Source organism: Lupinus angustifolius, chromosome LG05 (genome assembly GCF_001865875.1).
Source record: "Lupinus angustifolius cultivar Tanjil chromosome LG05, LupAngTanjil_v1.0, whole genome shotgun sequence".
In the NCBI taxonomy this organism is placed as follows: Eukaryota; Viridiplantae; Streptophyta; class Magnoliopsida; order Fabales; family Fabaceae; genus Lupinus; species Lupinus angustifolius.
In genome coordinates, this window is record NC_032013.1 from 4,720,074 (window position 1) to 4,737,072 (window position 16,999).

A 16,999-nucleotide genomic window follows, 5' to 3' on the forward strand; every position below is an offset into this window, starting at 1 on the left:
TGTTTTAAGCCATATAAGGATTTCTTCAGTAAGCAAACATGATCTTCCTTCCCTTGAACTTCAAATCCTTCAGGTTGTTTCATATAGATTTGTTCCTCCAACTCACCATGCAAGAATGCTGTTTTGACATCTAGTTGCTCAAGTTCCATATCAAATTGAGCTACAATGACAAGTAGGATGCGAATAGAGCTATGTTTTACCACATGGGAGAAAACTTCATTGAAATCAATTCCTTCTCTTTGTGTAAAACCTTTGGCCACTAATCGCGCTTTGTCCTTCCTTACAAATGAAGAATGCACTTAAAGGAAAGAAAGATAAGAAGCCCATAAGATCATAATATGAATCTTCTAGTAAAGAAATTCAAGAAGTTCTTGATAAAGATCAAAGCCATGAAGTCCATTAAAGTTAAAAAATTTCATGAAGAACAATGAAGCATCAACATCAAGAACAAACTGTACATGCTTTGGAAGCGGGGAACTAGGACATGTTAAGGTTGATTGTCCTTCCTTACAAATGAAGAATGCACTTAAAGGAAAGAAAGATAAGAAGCCCATAAGATCATACATCACATGGGAGGATAACGACTCCTTTTCAAATTCAGAAACCTAAAACGAGAAACATAAATATCTTTCATTGATGGCTTCTCACTATATTTTAAATTGCGGTTGCGGTCACAATGACGGTAACGATTGCGGTTACTACGATTGTGGTCATTGCGGTCGTTGCAATGCAGATTTCGGTTGTTGCAGTGTGAATTATTTTGTGATTAAAAAAATATTTTTGAATTTGATACAGCCTGATACGGTCCAAATGTGGTCCGATGCGATCTAAATGTGGTCCGATACGGCCACATCATTATAATTTGGAGCCACGCCGTAATTGCGATGTGATACGATTGAGGTGGTCACCGTAACCGCAATATTGTATCCACACATTAGGAGATACGGTACACAATTTAAATAACTGATTTCATATTATTGAGATGACGATGATGAAATTATTGACTATGCACTAAATGATAAACCCTCATATCCTATGAGTTATAAATTGCATTTAATGAATCGTATAACAAATATATTAGGCTGTCTAGATTAAGTGTTTACCTACTCCTAATCAAATCATGTCTTATATATGATTGGATATCGCATTTTGGCATTTTTGTTTGAGTAAGACTGCAGCAAAGTCACTTGTCCCAGCTAAAAGTTTAAGACATAAATTGCTTGCAACAATAACATCGACTAGTTTTCAGTTTCTATATTCATTAACTGTCCAATTAGTTAAATCTTGCCAAAAGTAACTCAATTCCATTTGTTTAAAAATGAATTATGATATTTCCTCTGAAAAATTGTAGCCCAAAAATGATAGTGTTATACATGAAGAAAACTAATTAATTGATCTATTGTTTAATCCATGCCAAAACACCTGCAATATTAATTTTAGTTGCATATATATGTTAATCTCATTGCTTGCTTTTAGGGATATTCTAAAGACAGAGAAATAAATGTGTATAAATTTTTTTCAATGACAAAATTGCTTCTTTTTTTATTGTCCATACGAACAAAGCTTCTTAAAATAGTCATTAACTTCCATCATCATCACTCCATAATGCCAACTTCCAAAAAAAACTTGACAATTTTCCTCATATCAGCATTATTATGAAGTCATAATTTGAAAAATAAACTTGTATCAAATCAAACTTTATTAAAACACTAGGCAAAAGCTTTATGCAACATATTTCATAAACAAAAATAGGAAAAATAAAATAAAAAAGTATTTCGTTACAATACTATGTAGAGTATCAATAAAACTCAATGGAGTAGGCCATTTATGAGAGAAGAAAAAAAAATATAAAACTCCTACCTAAGTGCCGATTTTGGAGTGAGAAAAAAAAACTAAAAACTCCCATGCGGGAGACGATTTTGCAACAGGAAATAAAAAAAAGTAAATCTCCAACTCCATTGACGATTAGAGTAGATATTGTTAAAAAAATAAACCTCCAACCTCATTGACGATTTTAGTTGGGTGGAATAATGAATAAAGAAGGAAATTCCTTCCATGTTAACGAGTTTCATAGGAAAATGTTAAAAAAATAATCTCCTACAAGGTTGCCGATTTTGGTGGGACCAAGAGAAGAAAAAATAAAGAAAACGCCTATCTTATGTTCGATTTATGTAAAGGTACACTACTTTGATAATAAATAAAAAAGTTACACTAGTTTAGTAATAATATAGTTAAACTATACCATAGAGTAAATTTGCCGGTTGAAAACAGTCTCCCATGTCATTCCTTTACCATGGGTTAAGTTAATAGAGAAATTAAAATTTAATTATATGGTCATAAAACTAATATTTAATTTTTGAATTAGATAGTCAAATTATATTTAAAAATTACAGAATATACAAGTAAAATTTGATTTAAAAATTCTGAATTTTTTAAAGATATGACATGGATAGAGATCACGTATCCGAAATAGTATTTCATTTTCTGTCCTGAACAAATTAAAATATTACATTGTGTTTTTAAATTTTTGTTTTACTTATATGTTAATATGTGATTAGACACTATTAACAACTCATGATCCCTTTCTCACATAGCCTTTTGTACTAAACTAACCTCTGACCATGACTTTCCATCAATCTGAACAAAGTAAATAACGTAGAGGGAGAGCGTTAAATGGTTATTATAGTAACAAAACCTTCTATATATGTACCTACAAGCACAAGTATGTCCTTATCTAGATCCTCCATTCCCAATTAATTGCATCAAATACAATTAATTCTACACAAATAACCATGTCCCCAAAAAGAAAAACTCAAAATAAAGGTTCATAACACTCTCACACGTACATATAGTATTGTTTATATGTTCAAATGTAAAGGTTGCATAACATGGGTTTTCCTCCATTGTCCAACGTCCCGGTGGTACTATTATTCGGAAACACAAGCTTCAACCCATCGCAAATGGCTACTATCTGTGATGTCCTCGTTGAAAACGACCCAGATTCGAACGCGTTTAAGGAAGCTACCCTCAAAGTTATAGTAATGGAGCCATTGGCTCGTTCCTTCTCCATCTCATCCTTTGTCGTTTTGTCTAGAGTGGATTCATTTGCTTTGGTAGATGAACCAGTAATATCCATATCTCTAGCTTCCTTCGTGTTCAAAGCAAAGCCTGGTGCATAATTCACTGAAAGAACACCATCTTTGTAAATTATGTCAACCTTGAAGTTGGAAAAATATGCCTTGAGCTTCTCGTTAGGGTTCTGGATTGTCATCTTGGTGTCCCATTCACCAAACAATGATGGGTTGGTGGTGAAATTAGTAACGGACATGGCCACAAGTTTATAAACGGGTACTTCAGGACGTAGCATCAAAGCCATGAGAATGCTTCCAAGAAAAATGAACGTTAATATTATACAACCACATAAAATGAAGCTCCGGAGGAACCTACTCCCAGCATTGACGGTACCGGCGGTGGTATAGGTGGGAGGGGGGGCGTAGTAGGCGGCAGCGGGTGGATGATTTTGATATCCGGTGGGGTAGCCGTTGGTGTATGCGGCGTAACCTTGGGGATATGCATGGGGATTCTGGCCGGCCGGGTAGCCAGCTGGGTAGCCAGCCGGTGGGTAATATGACCCGTATGGCGGTGGATATCCCGCTCCGGTTGGTGCATGGGTAGGATAACTAGTAGCTGACGGAGGTTGTGGTGGTGGTGATGTTGAGTCTGTATTCTTATCGGAGTAATTGATGGCGCTAGATGATGGTGGTGATGTTGGTGGTGGTTCTCGATGCGACCCTCCTCCTTCATGATTTGATGAAGCCATGATGATTTCTTGATTTGTTTTTCTCTCTCCCGATTCTAATGATGATGATAATTTTTTCAGAGAAAAGGGAGAGAGAAGCTAACATAGAGAGAGAGGACGAGAGAGGAAATGCAATGAATGTATTGGTAGCTTGAGGAGATGTGAAATCTATCACCCAAGAAAAAGAAGTTTCTTGTGGATAAAATCAAGGAATGACCCAAAATAAATTAGATTGACAGAAACGCGTGAACACCGTAGGTTGATTGTTTCTATATATGTTAGCAAAAAGAAAAAAAATAAAATTGCGTAGGTTATGCAATGGAAGCCAAAAATAGGAAGTAGTTGTCCATGATGAAGATTTACTTGGTATTTAGGGTATATATTCTCAAAGTATTATAGTATTCCTTCCCAATTGAAGTGGGTTTTAATTAGATGAAGTTAAAATCAAGGTAATTTGATAAAAAAATGTTGTGTTAATATCAGCAACAAAAAAATGTTATGCTACACATAAATTAACTTATGTTTTTTAATACACCTTCCTTTATTTTATTGATAAGTGTATTGAACATAGGTAATAGATCATATAGATGTAATTATTCTTGTTCTTAGTCTTAAGAAATATAGAATGATTATCTATTTTGGTCTCTCATCTTTTCATGGGAACCAATTTATTCTCTAACAATTTTTAATTATTATTTTACTCCCCAACAAATTCAACGTCGAATCGCATTAGTCATTCTATCATCTCGACATCGTTAACTGTAACAAAGTTATTGGCATGACACGTTAAATGGTGACGTGGACTATGATGGATGGTCCTACGTGTAGAACATGCCATGTCATCAACTCGATTTTTATTTTTATTTTTTCCCTTACAAAACGACCTCATTTTTTGTTAATAATATTTTGAAATAAAATGTTTTTGAAATATTTTATTTTTAAATATTTTTAAAATTTTGTTTTTAAAATAAGTTTGACATATTTGTTTTAAACGACGTCGTTTTAAATGAAAATTTTTAATATATTAAGCAAAACGATGTCATTTGTATTGGAAAATTTCGGAAAATAATTAAGAAGTAAAATGATGTAGTTTTGTTTCATCTTCTTCCTTAAAACATACAGGATTGACAATTGTCCCCAATTTTGTACACCATAAACCCTAACAACCTAATTTTGGTATCCTCTTGATATGACATGAAAAACTATGGTCATGTCAACTCGTGGTGCACCTCCCAACCAATTTACGGCGATGAGAGCTCTATAGATAGAAGATTTCCTCCTCCATTGTGAAACTACAGAAGGGTTGTTATTGTGTACACATCAAAGACTATGAAGAACTCAAAGAAATAGTTTTATGGATGTCCATATTTCAAGGTTGACACTGTTTTTGTTTTTATTTAAGACAAATATTGTGTGATGTTCTTTATGTGGATTGAAGATTGGGAAAGAAATCAAGACAAGAAGGAAGAAAATGGAATTGATCATGCATATACATGGATTATTTGCAAGTTAATCTAAAAGAAATTCAAGTAATCATGAAATAACATGTCATATGGTCTAGAAAAGTTGTAGTTGTAGCATTTGTGTTTAGTCTGTTATCTATTGTTAGGGGTGTTATGATTTGTATTTTCAAATGGTCAAGTAGTTTTAGTATTAATGAAATGAAGTTATGTATGTTTTGGTTATGGTTCTGTTATGTTATGTAAGTTATGGTTCTGTTATATAAGTTTTGTATTATCAATGAAATGAAGTTATGGTTTATGCAATTTATGTAAGTTTTGTATTATGAAGTTATGCTCTGTTTCGCCAGAAAGTGAACAAAATATAAGTTAAAAAACATCAATAGTCATTGTACTATGGCTGTGTTGCATTTAATAGTGAATGTAGCACAAAATAGCAACACAAAATGACTTTGTTGCAATGTAATAGTTACTTCTTAGTATGACAAAATACTTAGCATCCTAATTACAAGTGCATATTTAGCATTTTGTCAACAAGTGCATTACAATAGAAACATCAAAACAATACAAGACTATAAACTGTCCATCATCTCTTCTTAGCATTCTTTGAATTAGTTCTTGGTGGTTTGAACCTTGAGGTTGTTTTCTTGGTTTCACTTGAGCTTGGACCTGATGCTCTTGGTCGATTGAGGTGGTTCCAATATACTTGAGGTTGGGTTAGCTATTAATGGTTGGACTTGAGGTGACTCCATTGTGTTGTCATCCTCAAACTGAAACATAATGTATATACATACTAGTTTAGCCTAGGAAAATGACAATGTAATTAAATGTCCAGGATGATGTTCTTAACAACATTATTGAGTATCTGACTTGAGTTGGAATTCCAGCTGCAGCTTTGGATGAACCAACCTGACTCTCCTATAACTAATGTACATAAATTTAGCATAGATTATAGATAACAATATAAATAACAGTATAGATAGGAGAGAGTAATATATATTACTTGAGTTTGAAGTAATTTAGGCTGCTGCATCTTTTAACGGACTTATGTTCCATGTTTCTTACCCTTCTTTATTGGCATAATTGGACCCTTGCTAGTTTTACCATAATGTCCTTGTTCATTGCATTTTAGACAAGTTGCCTTCCATGACCTTTGCAATTTTAGTGAATTACCAGGTGCAGATTCTGAACTTAAGTATCTCTTTCTATGTTTCTTAGGCCTACCAATTGGCCTTTTCAGCTTTGGTGGAATAGGTTTGGAATTCTAATTTGCGCTAACCCAAAATTCATCACTACTAAGTGGGTTAATGACATATGAATAGGTTACGTTAAAAGTATCCATAGTTAGTCAATTATGTACATAGTCTTTAGGACTATCATTATTGAAAGTAATTGTTGCTACATCATGTTCTCAAGGTAATCCAGTGAGTTGCCATTTTTGACAAGTACAAGTTTGGTTTGTCAAACTTACCTCCAACTTGGTTCACCTATGTTTTACCTCATATGTTTGACTGTTAATATCTCCAATCCATGTTGGAGTCCATTTATAATTTTCCACTTTGATTTTCTCCAATATTCTTTGTTGGAAAGGTAGCAACTTCCCATTCCACTTCCTCATGGCTAGTTTGTGTTGTCTCATTCTCCTCATGATGTAGCATCTCAACTCCTCTAACATAGTTAAAATTGGTTTATCTCTATACTCAACAATATTTGCATTACATACTTCACACATGTTGTTGATAATGTTGTCCACTTTAGGCAAGTGGCTATAATATGCCTTCACCCATGAGTTAGGGTCAAGATTGTTTAGATAAAACCATGGCAGTACATGCTTGTCCTTCAATTTTTCCATTTGATGTTGAATTCACCAACTGTTGTGCATTTAGCTAATTCCAAACCACACTTCTTAACTCATTATCCTTAAAACATTTGATGAAGTTTTCCTGTTGTATAGCACATCGTTTCTATGATGTTCATGTGGCATAATCTCAGTTATTGCAGATTCCAAGCCTTTTTGTTGATCTAACACAAAGTTCCAGCCATACATGTCTTAAGAACCTAAAGCATGTTCAAATAGTCATAGAAACCATTTCCAATTATGGACCTTTTATGGCAGATATTGGTGCACAAACCCCTTTCTTTTATATTTTCAGAGAAAGAGAATTAATATACGACCTATTCGAAGCTGCGACAGGTATGAGAATGATGCATAATTTTTTCCGTATCGTAGGGGTAGCGGCTGATCTACCTCATGGTTGGATAGATAAATGTTTGACCTGATCTACTTCAAGGTATTCGTGCCATCCACGCACGAATACCTTCGTTTAAAATAATATTTTTGGTGTAGAAAGTCTCAAATTCAGGATCTTCCGCTGCACGGATTTCTTGAGAAACGAAGTCATAGGCACGTAGGTTCAGGGCTAGACTGACTACTCCAAGAGCACTCATCCATAAACCGGTTACTGGTACAAATAACATAAAGAAATGTAACCAACGTTTATTGGAAAAAGGAACCCCAAAGATTTGGGACCAAAAGCGGTTAGCGGTGACCATTGAATAAGTTTCTTCAGCTTGGGTTGGGTTAAAAGCACGGAATGTATTTGCGCCATCACCATCTTCAAATAAAGTATTTTCCACGGTAGCACCATGAATAGCGCATAGTAGGGCAGCGCCCAATACACCAGCAACTCCCATCATATGAAATGGGTTCAATGTCCAATTATGAAACCCTTGGAAAAAGAGGATGAATCGAAATATAGCTGCTACGCCAAAACTAGGCGCAAAGAACCAACCTGATTGACCCAGTGGATAAATCAGGAATACGGAAACAAAAACAGCAATTGGACCAGAGAATGCAATTGCATTATAAGGCCGCAATTGAACAGATCGAGCAAGTTCAAATTGACGTAACATGAAACCTATTAATCCAAAAGCGCCGTGAAGAGCAACAAAAGTCCACAGACCACCTAATTGACACCAACGGGTAAAATCTCCTTGTGCTTCCGGACCCCATATTAACAACAAAGAGTGTGCTAAACTATTAGCAGGAGTAGAAACTGCAGCGGTTAAGAAATTGCAGCCCTCCAAATAGGAACTTGCCAATCCATGAGTATACCATGAAGTTACAAAGGTTGTACCTGTGAACCAACCCCCCAAGGCGAAATAGGCGCAAGGAAAGAGCAATAGACCGGACCAACCCACAAAAACGAAACGGTCCCTCCGTAACCAGTCATCCATAATATCAAATAAATCATTTTCCTTTTTAGTAAATTTACCAAGCGCTATAGTCATAGTGATCCTCCTATTCAACTATTTCAACCATTTCCGAACACCTCATGACATTTTCAGGGATAGGACCTTCGAAGCTTTTCTCATTTATATGTGCTTTTTTTCCGTCCATTCTCCTCTTTTCTAACGGGTTTCGAATATAAAAATCATTTATTGTATTGGTCTATTGATACCTAGATACACGAACTTTATTTGGTTATTACTTTCTATTTTACATTTTTTGCTTTTATTGTCTTCTTTGTTCGATTTTATTTTCATTTCTTTAAGATTACTAAAAAAAAACTATACTTGGTAGTTTTTTTTTCAGATCAAGGTAAGAAATATACTTGCAATATTTTTTCTATTTTTTTATCTATCTGTCAAATTAATATTATATTGAATTTATTTTAAGAATAATAAACTGTAAGTCAAAAAGTCTCGTTCTCGCAGCCATTAATTGCCCCAGAATCTCGTATGCATCGATATGAAAAGAAAATATTTGATATGTATGATACGCGAAACCATGATTTAATATATTTATTTTTTCTATAGATATATCATATCTTATAGAAATAATAAAATTTAAATTGATCTTTTTTTTTTCTTGTGTTCGGAAATAAACGCTATTTAAAATAAAATGACTTGTGTATGTTGGAACTTGGAATAAGCCTTTCTGTGTGGAGGAGGGTAATAACAATTTATTCTGCTAGAACCTTTAGGACAAGACACGATTTAATCGGAAATAGCGACTGATTACGGAGTCCAAACCAAAGAAGTATTAAAAACAAAATAAAAAAAATCCAATGTTCGAATCTCATCGCTATCGAATTTGAATATCAGAATAGTCGATATAGCTATCATTCAATGGGTTAGGTCCACTTACTTTTTTGAATCTTTCCCATTTTTGTTGTTGGAATAATCGACAATAGGAATATTTAACAATTAAAGGAGATATCATAAAAAATAAAATAAAAACGTTCCACCTTCTAACTAAAATTAGTTTACTATATTCGGACTCATTAGAATGATAACTTATTTGAATTCGAATTCATAATTCTATTTTGCAAATGAAATTATATGATTCCTTAGTTTTTTTATTACAAAACCTCAACAATATTTATATTCTTCCTCCAAATTATGAATACTACTGGTGTAGTTTTATCAAGAAAATTCAAAAGCCCCTTATCAGATTTGAACCGATGACTTACGCCTTACCATGGCGTTACTCTACCGCTGAGTTAAAGGGGCCCCGTTCGATTAAATTCCGGAATAAGGAACTAGACAATATGAGTCTAGTACATATATTTGTTACTGCATATACTTCTTATATAGATAAGATTCAAATATATGTACATAGATTTATCCGCATAGCGACTTATTAATGAACAAGAAATTGGATTTACCGTGTAAATAGAGTATACTTAAGAAAATGGTTTATTGATATTTGATTTGATAAATATCAATGTAATTAATTTTTTCAAAACCGATTTTAATTTAAGTACTGATCATAACGAAATTCATTTGATTAATACATACTACATATACCCACCAATTCAAATATTTGATCGAAATGGATTCAATTTGTCCTGCCCCTCAACCAAATTATTATTCAAAAAAAAAAAAATTTCAATAACTTGTTGATCCCGATCCTTCTTACCCCGATTCCCAGATTGATTATCGTTTTTTATTTCGTGCTTTAGTTTATTGTGAAATAGAAATATATCGACCGAATTTTAACAATGAATAAAAAAATTCTATGGAATTATGAAAGATGAAAAGATCCTTCTGATCGAATCCGATCATTTCATTATATTGACAATTTCAAAAAACTGTTCATACTATCAATATGGTAGAATAGAATGGCGGTCGGGCAAGTCTGCCCCCATCGTCTAGTGGTTCAGGACATCTCTCTTTCAAGGAGGCAGCGGGGATTCGACTTCCCCTGGGGGTAGGGTACTACGAAAGGAAGTTGATCATGGATTATCAAAAAGGATAAAAATTTATTTTTCCTGGGTCGATGCCCGAGCGGTTAATGGGGACGGACTGTAAATTCGTTGGCAATATGTCTACGCTGGTTCAAATCCAGCTCGGCCCAATAGTTTGCCGATCCACCATGAAATGATATAACCGATTTGTTGTTCTCCAGAAATGTCCGATGTGCTCTGATACAGAAGAATTAAAATATGATAAATCCCTAGCGCTTTTTTTCCGCGTTGTATTACGTATGTATTCCACAAATATCATTTAGGATCTTGTCTTGCTAATTAATGATCTATACTCATATCAGGATATGGAAGTATAAAGTCTACGGCAAGGATTAAAGTAAATAAAAAAGACTCTTTTATTTTTTTCATTGATTCATTTTTTAATCGATTCGACAATAATGAACGGATTACGAGTAATCTGTGTCGGTCTGGCTAAAGTATATAGCGGATCCATATAAATCTCAATATATAAATTGATCTACAATTTTTTTTTTCAAAAAAAAATTGAAAAAAAAAGAGACCGAGTATCTTGAAATAGAAATAACTAAGTGTTCCAATAGAACCTTCTTGTCTACCGTACCGAGGATTGGCTGTTGATACATTACATGATCAGGCCATTTCTTTTTTTGATTTATTATTATCAAATGCCTGCGTTTAAAGGGATGAATCCACTCTTAAAAATGATTACTCTGATGTATCACATAAATTCTTTGAAATGAAAAAAATCAAGAACTTCTATGTGGTGGAACAAAATATCTCTCATTTCCCCCTCGAATATATTATTTTTTTTTGTTTGCAAGGTAATCTTGTTATGTTGCCTTGAATGGCGCTTTACTCTTTTGAATCCGGTACCAACGGGTATCATTCCCCCTAAAACAACGTTTTCTTTCAAACCTTTCAACCAATCGATACGACCCCGGAGAGCGGCTTTTGCTAAAACTCTAGCAGTTTCTTGAAAACTCGCTTCGGATATGAAACTTTGAGTATTCAGAGATGTTTTCGTTATTCCCAATAATATAGCTCGGTAACAAATCGCTTCTTCCAAGGCACGCCCCGTTCGTTCAGCTCGCAACAAGCCAATAAGTTCACCGGGTGAAAAAACATTAGACATTCCATCTTCTGAAACCAAGACTTTTGATGTTATTTGACGCACAATAATTTCTATATGTCTATTATGGATGTGCACGCCCTGGGATCGATAAACCTTTTGGATTTTATTAACCAAAGAAATACTACTTTGCACTATCGTTAGCTTAGCACTAATCAAGAATCCCCAGGGAATACCGAGAATTCTTGTTATACGCTCGTTCCAAGTGTCAACTTTATTTTCTAGGTTCATGGATATTGAATCAATCGAACGCACTTCTAATACTTGTTCCACTTTTGGAAGACCTTGTGTTATATCACCAGATCTCGATTTTTCATATATAAATGTAACTAATATATCTCCTTCATAAAGGATTTCTCCATAATGACCATGAACAGTTGCTCCCGGAGTCGCCAAATAAGGGTTAGCCGATCTTATTACTACAGAATCAATTTGAACGCTTAGAACTTGACCCGATTTTAGATGTGGTGCATTTTTCGTTTGAGCTATACATACATTTTCCCAAAGAAATTGTCCAAGACTAATTATTGTAAACATTTTTCCACAATAATTATGATGGGGAAAATGCCAATTCAAATGGAATGGATTTAAAACGATGTTACTGTATAGATCGGGCTTATAAATTCTATCGTTTTCGTCCATTAAATAATATTTCAATACTTGAAAAGTTTCCTTTAATTTGTCAAGTTGAAAATTTTTATTCATTTTATTGTTTAATAACTCATAATCAGATCTCGATAACTCCAAATTTTCAACTTGAACGGTTATTCCTAAAGGGCCTAAGGAATTCTTAATTGGAATTAAAAGACTTCTTTTAATTTGCTGAATTACCTTTTTTATTTCATTATGATATTTTACATCGTTGAAAGGTACCATTTTAAAACAATTCGCTGATGACAAAATTATCAACGATCGCAATTTCTTTTTATTATTTCTATTCAACAACATACGAATAGTTCCGTGATTTTGGCTAAGTGATTGTTGAATTTTTTCCTTGGAATAAATAGAATCAAATGTATTGATATTGGTCCGATCTAACTGATTCTCTGGGATCAATCCGGAACCGTACGGATCATTCCTTTTTCTGATATCCCAAGTATGGGATTTTCCTAAGTCAATTCTTATAAAATCGCCAATCAAACCATTCGTACTTACTTCAACAAAAGAAGCGAAGGCTTTTTCTATAGAAGAACTTTTTTTGTTTTGATCCTGTCGTGACCCGATTTTCGGCTGGATATTAACCTATGTTGACTTTCAGTTATGTAGGAAATGTAAATGCCACGAATCAGCCCCTTGCAGAAGTTTTTCAGAGTGCTGGTCCTCTTGCTCTAAAGCTGATGGGAATAATGCCATTCCACCAATGACGCTCATCCCATTAAGATATGCATTATGGCCAGGCACATCTTCTAGAATTTCATTTGACGCAATGTGTTCTGCATAGTCTAAATAAAAGCTAAGTGAGACATCCTTGAAAAACTGCAATCTCAGCAGTGGCAAAAAGTACTCCGGAGATGGCTTTATCAAGAGTTTCCCTGTTTCATGCTGCCACTGATTGTAAGGTTTGGACTTGAACATGCTTGGCCAGTGTATGTTGGGGGAAGCCATGATGTTGATGATCCGAGAAAGTAATATATGAAGGAGTTTTGGATAATCACGGAACTAGAAGCTCTGTATTTTCCAATTGATTATTTTGTTGATTAATTGTAATTATTCTTGAGTATGGAACTTGTAGAATTTGTTCATGGCTATAGAAAGATAATGTGTATGTTAAGCACTGTTCATGATTCGCTATGGTTGCAAGGCTGAAGTAAGTACCCCTTTGTTAGATTCGTTGTTAATAACTTTGAGCAAATTGTGGACCCCATAATATTTGATTCTAGTGACATGTCCTTCAAGTAATCAGGTGTCTTCCTACTAAAATGGGAGTTTGAAACGTGTTCATCTGTTCCTTTTTGTACCCTGTTTGTTTGGATAATATTTAATCAATCAAATAGCTAAAGATAAGAGCATTGGATCTCCAACATAATAGAATCATTCTAAATGAAGCCGTTTTTGTTGCCTTGAACGTTTACATATAAATATTTTTTATTTTGGAAATGGCCCGGACGAAATTGGGTGTTCACAGATCCTAGTTCAAAACTAAACAAGTCCGAACTAATTGAATGCTTGTGTCAGAAATTTCCCGAATTGATTTTCCATTTCCATAAAGAATATAATTGATAACTTTCAGTTCCAGATTATCCCTTTCCTGGAACAGATCTTGGGGGAAAGGTTTTACTAAATTGATACCGTCCGCTATTTCATATAGAATTATGGGTCGAACCAAAACAAAATACTTTTTCTTGGTAGTTGTGATCCATTGGACATAGATCCAATTTTTCATTTTTTTTGATTCCTTAGAATTTTTTTTTTTTCCCGTCTCTGGTGGTATCAAGATGCCACTGTGGCGGGATATCTTATCGATCTCTCCAGGAAAAAAGATATCGCCAGAAAATATTTTCAATTCAATCCGTTTTTTTTTCTTCTCTACTCGGACCAATCCACTTACTTGGCTTCTTATATTAAAAGTGATTGGTGTGTCTACTCCAACGATACTGTTGTTCCGTACCATTATGTAAGAAGATTCGGGTAAAATATGCACTTTCTCGGGAATGAAAAAAAATCGATCTATTTTGATTTGGTATTTTGGCTTAAATTCTTTTTCTCCTCGGTATTCATCTAAATCCTCTTTTTTAAAAACGGAAGGAATTCCTATAGTCTTATATTTAGGAATTCCTGAACCCTGCGTTTTGTGTTGAGGATCATCGAAATAAGAAAAAATACTATTTCTATGAAAAATACCATTGATAGGTATTTCGATCGAGATACCGGAAAAGCGCATTAGTTCTTTGTCTCTTTCTTGGATGGATTGGAATGTAAATGGAATGATGAATCTATTTCTTCGTCTCTTTGCCAATAAATCCGAAGAATGGGGAGAAATATTAGGATGTAGGAAATAAAAATGATCCATACATATGATTTGATTAAATCCTAACAAATCTGGAATCCAGATTTGTTTTTTACCATAAGGGTTAGAACTAAAGAATTTATGTCTTACTTGATCATTAGGTACTAAAACGTTTGAATTTTTTTTTTTTCCGGACGAAAAAGAATCAATGTTCATTTGATCTTGATCCTTGCGGAGTGAAAAACAGCCTGTACCATACCTACAAGACCTTCCTGATAATATCCATAAATGACTTGTTTTTGGTAAAATATGTACATTACTATATGTAAATGTGCAATAGCGCTTTTTTCGGACGCTTTTTGTTTGAACGTAGTAGGATATGGTCATCATTAAAAATAATTCACAAATATTGTTGTATTGATTATATACCACAACGCAACATACAAAAAGCGCTGTCATATAGTGTATCAATACAACATCGCATCATCCACAAAGCACTGTCATATAGGTATTACATAAACAACACAATAACAGAAAAGCGATGTTGTATTATTCATAAATTTTCTCAAACAACACCTTAATACAACAACGTATCACATACATAACGTTGTTGTATTAATAATGTACCGCAACACTTTCTATAAAAAACGATGTTATAATTATCCTTTACAACAACGCATGTCAGGGCTTCCCCTAGAATTCAATATTGATTTGTATAAATTAGTACTTGCATATACATTTGTTAGCATAACAGACATTCTCAACAATACAGACATTTATACATTCTGAACAACACACACACATTAGTACAGGCCAAAAGTTTGTTTTATTAAACATCAATACAATACAAAATACAAATAATGAATATCATGCCTTTTATGTTTTGACAGAGTACATAATTACAAATAAAAAAATTACACAAATTACAAAGAAACAATATTATACAAATTACAAACAATCAAAATTAAGCTATAATTATACATAGACTACTTGCATATACTTTTTCCTTTTCTTTGATTGTTTTTGTCTTGTAGGGTCATCCTTTTTTGGATGAGCATATTAATTTACCCAATGTCCTTCATCGTGATCATCTCTTGTATATAAATCATTATCCGTAGTTGTTCCTCTCTCACGCGACTGATATGTCCCAAAAAAGATCACCTTCATCAATATCTTCATATTCTTGGTCATCAATATTATTGATGATTATTTTGTTAGTTAAAAGAACAATTGACCATTTCATATCAGTTGGGTCACTAACATAGAATACTTGTTGAGCTTGTGATCCTAGAATAAATGGCTCATCTTTATATCATGGCCTATTAAGATCCACTTGCATGAACCCTAACTCATCAACTCGGAAGTCATTATTGTTATCAACCTACATACAATAAAAAACCAGCATCCGAAACATTGTGTAATCCAATTCCTATATGCGTTCAATGACTCCAAAGCATGTTCGCATATATTGGGTTTCTAATTTTTGCACTTGACATGTGTAAAGTTTGAGCAACAACAGTCACACCACTATTTTGCATTTTACTTTGATCATCTTGTTTTTTCATATAAAATATGAATCCATTAATTAGGTAACCAGTGTAGGGTAAGACATGAAGGCTTGGACCATTGACTAACCATTTCAATCTTTCGAAAACCGAATGTGCATTTATATTCAACTCCTCATCAATGTGATTTTTTAGCCACTTTATGAAACACCAATTATGCTCTTTGGAAATCCAATTTTCATTCTTACTTGGGTAACACTTCCTTAGCATCTCCTTGTGTGTTTCAACATATGACTCAACCTCGTCGGCATTATGTAAAACATATTTGTGCGCTTGCTCCAATTCGGTTCTTGTTATAGTTAATATTTCATTCCCAGTAATACCTTCACCATTTTTTATTTATTTTGCATATCGAGGCTTTGGAATGCCCATGAAATCACCATCGGTAAGGTCTCTGGTACAAAAATCAAGAGCTTCTACAACAACATATTGCTCGACAATACAACCTTCTAGTCTTGATCGGTTCTTCACAAACCCTTTTAATGTCTTCATATAAAGCTTAAAGGGGTACATCCATCTCATATAGGAAGGGCCATATTGTTGTGTCTATCGAACAAGGTGAATGTTTAGATGAACCATTATGTCAAAAAGAAGAAGGTGGGAAATACATTTCAAGCTCACACAATGTCAAAATAATTTTTCTTTGCAATGCAGGTAATTTCTCAGGGTCAATCACTTTGCTACAAATTGCCTTTAAGAAGAAGCATAACCGAGTTATGGTTCCTCGAACTATTTTAGGTAGAATTGATCGTATTCCAATAGGCAAGAAATGCTCCATAATTACATTACAATCATGAGACTTAAGGCCTTTTAACTTGAGGTCTTTCATTGATACGAGGTTCTGAATGTTGGAAGAGTACCCTTCTGG

The 16,999-nt window shown here is 34.0% G+C and overlaps 1 protein-coding gene across 1 annotated transcript; it reads right to left on the minus strand.

Annotated features, from left to right (window-relative positions):
• On the minus strand, positions 2,673-3,986 carry LOC109347549. Its single transcript, XM_019587458.1, has one exon. It carries the CDS (start codon positions 3,818-3,820, stop codon positions 2,867-2,869), a length of 954 nt encoding a protein of 317 aa, XP_019443003.1. The 5' UTR covers positions 3,821-3,986; the 3' UTR covers positions 2,673-2,866.

What these genes read in the sequence shown, in the direction of transcription:
- LOC109347549 (XM_019587458.1), bottom strand. Translation starts at nt 3,820, where the DNA reads ATGGCTTCATCAAATCATGAAGGAGGAGGGTCGCATCGAGAACCACCA.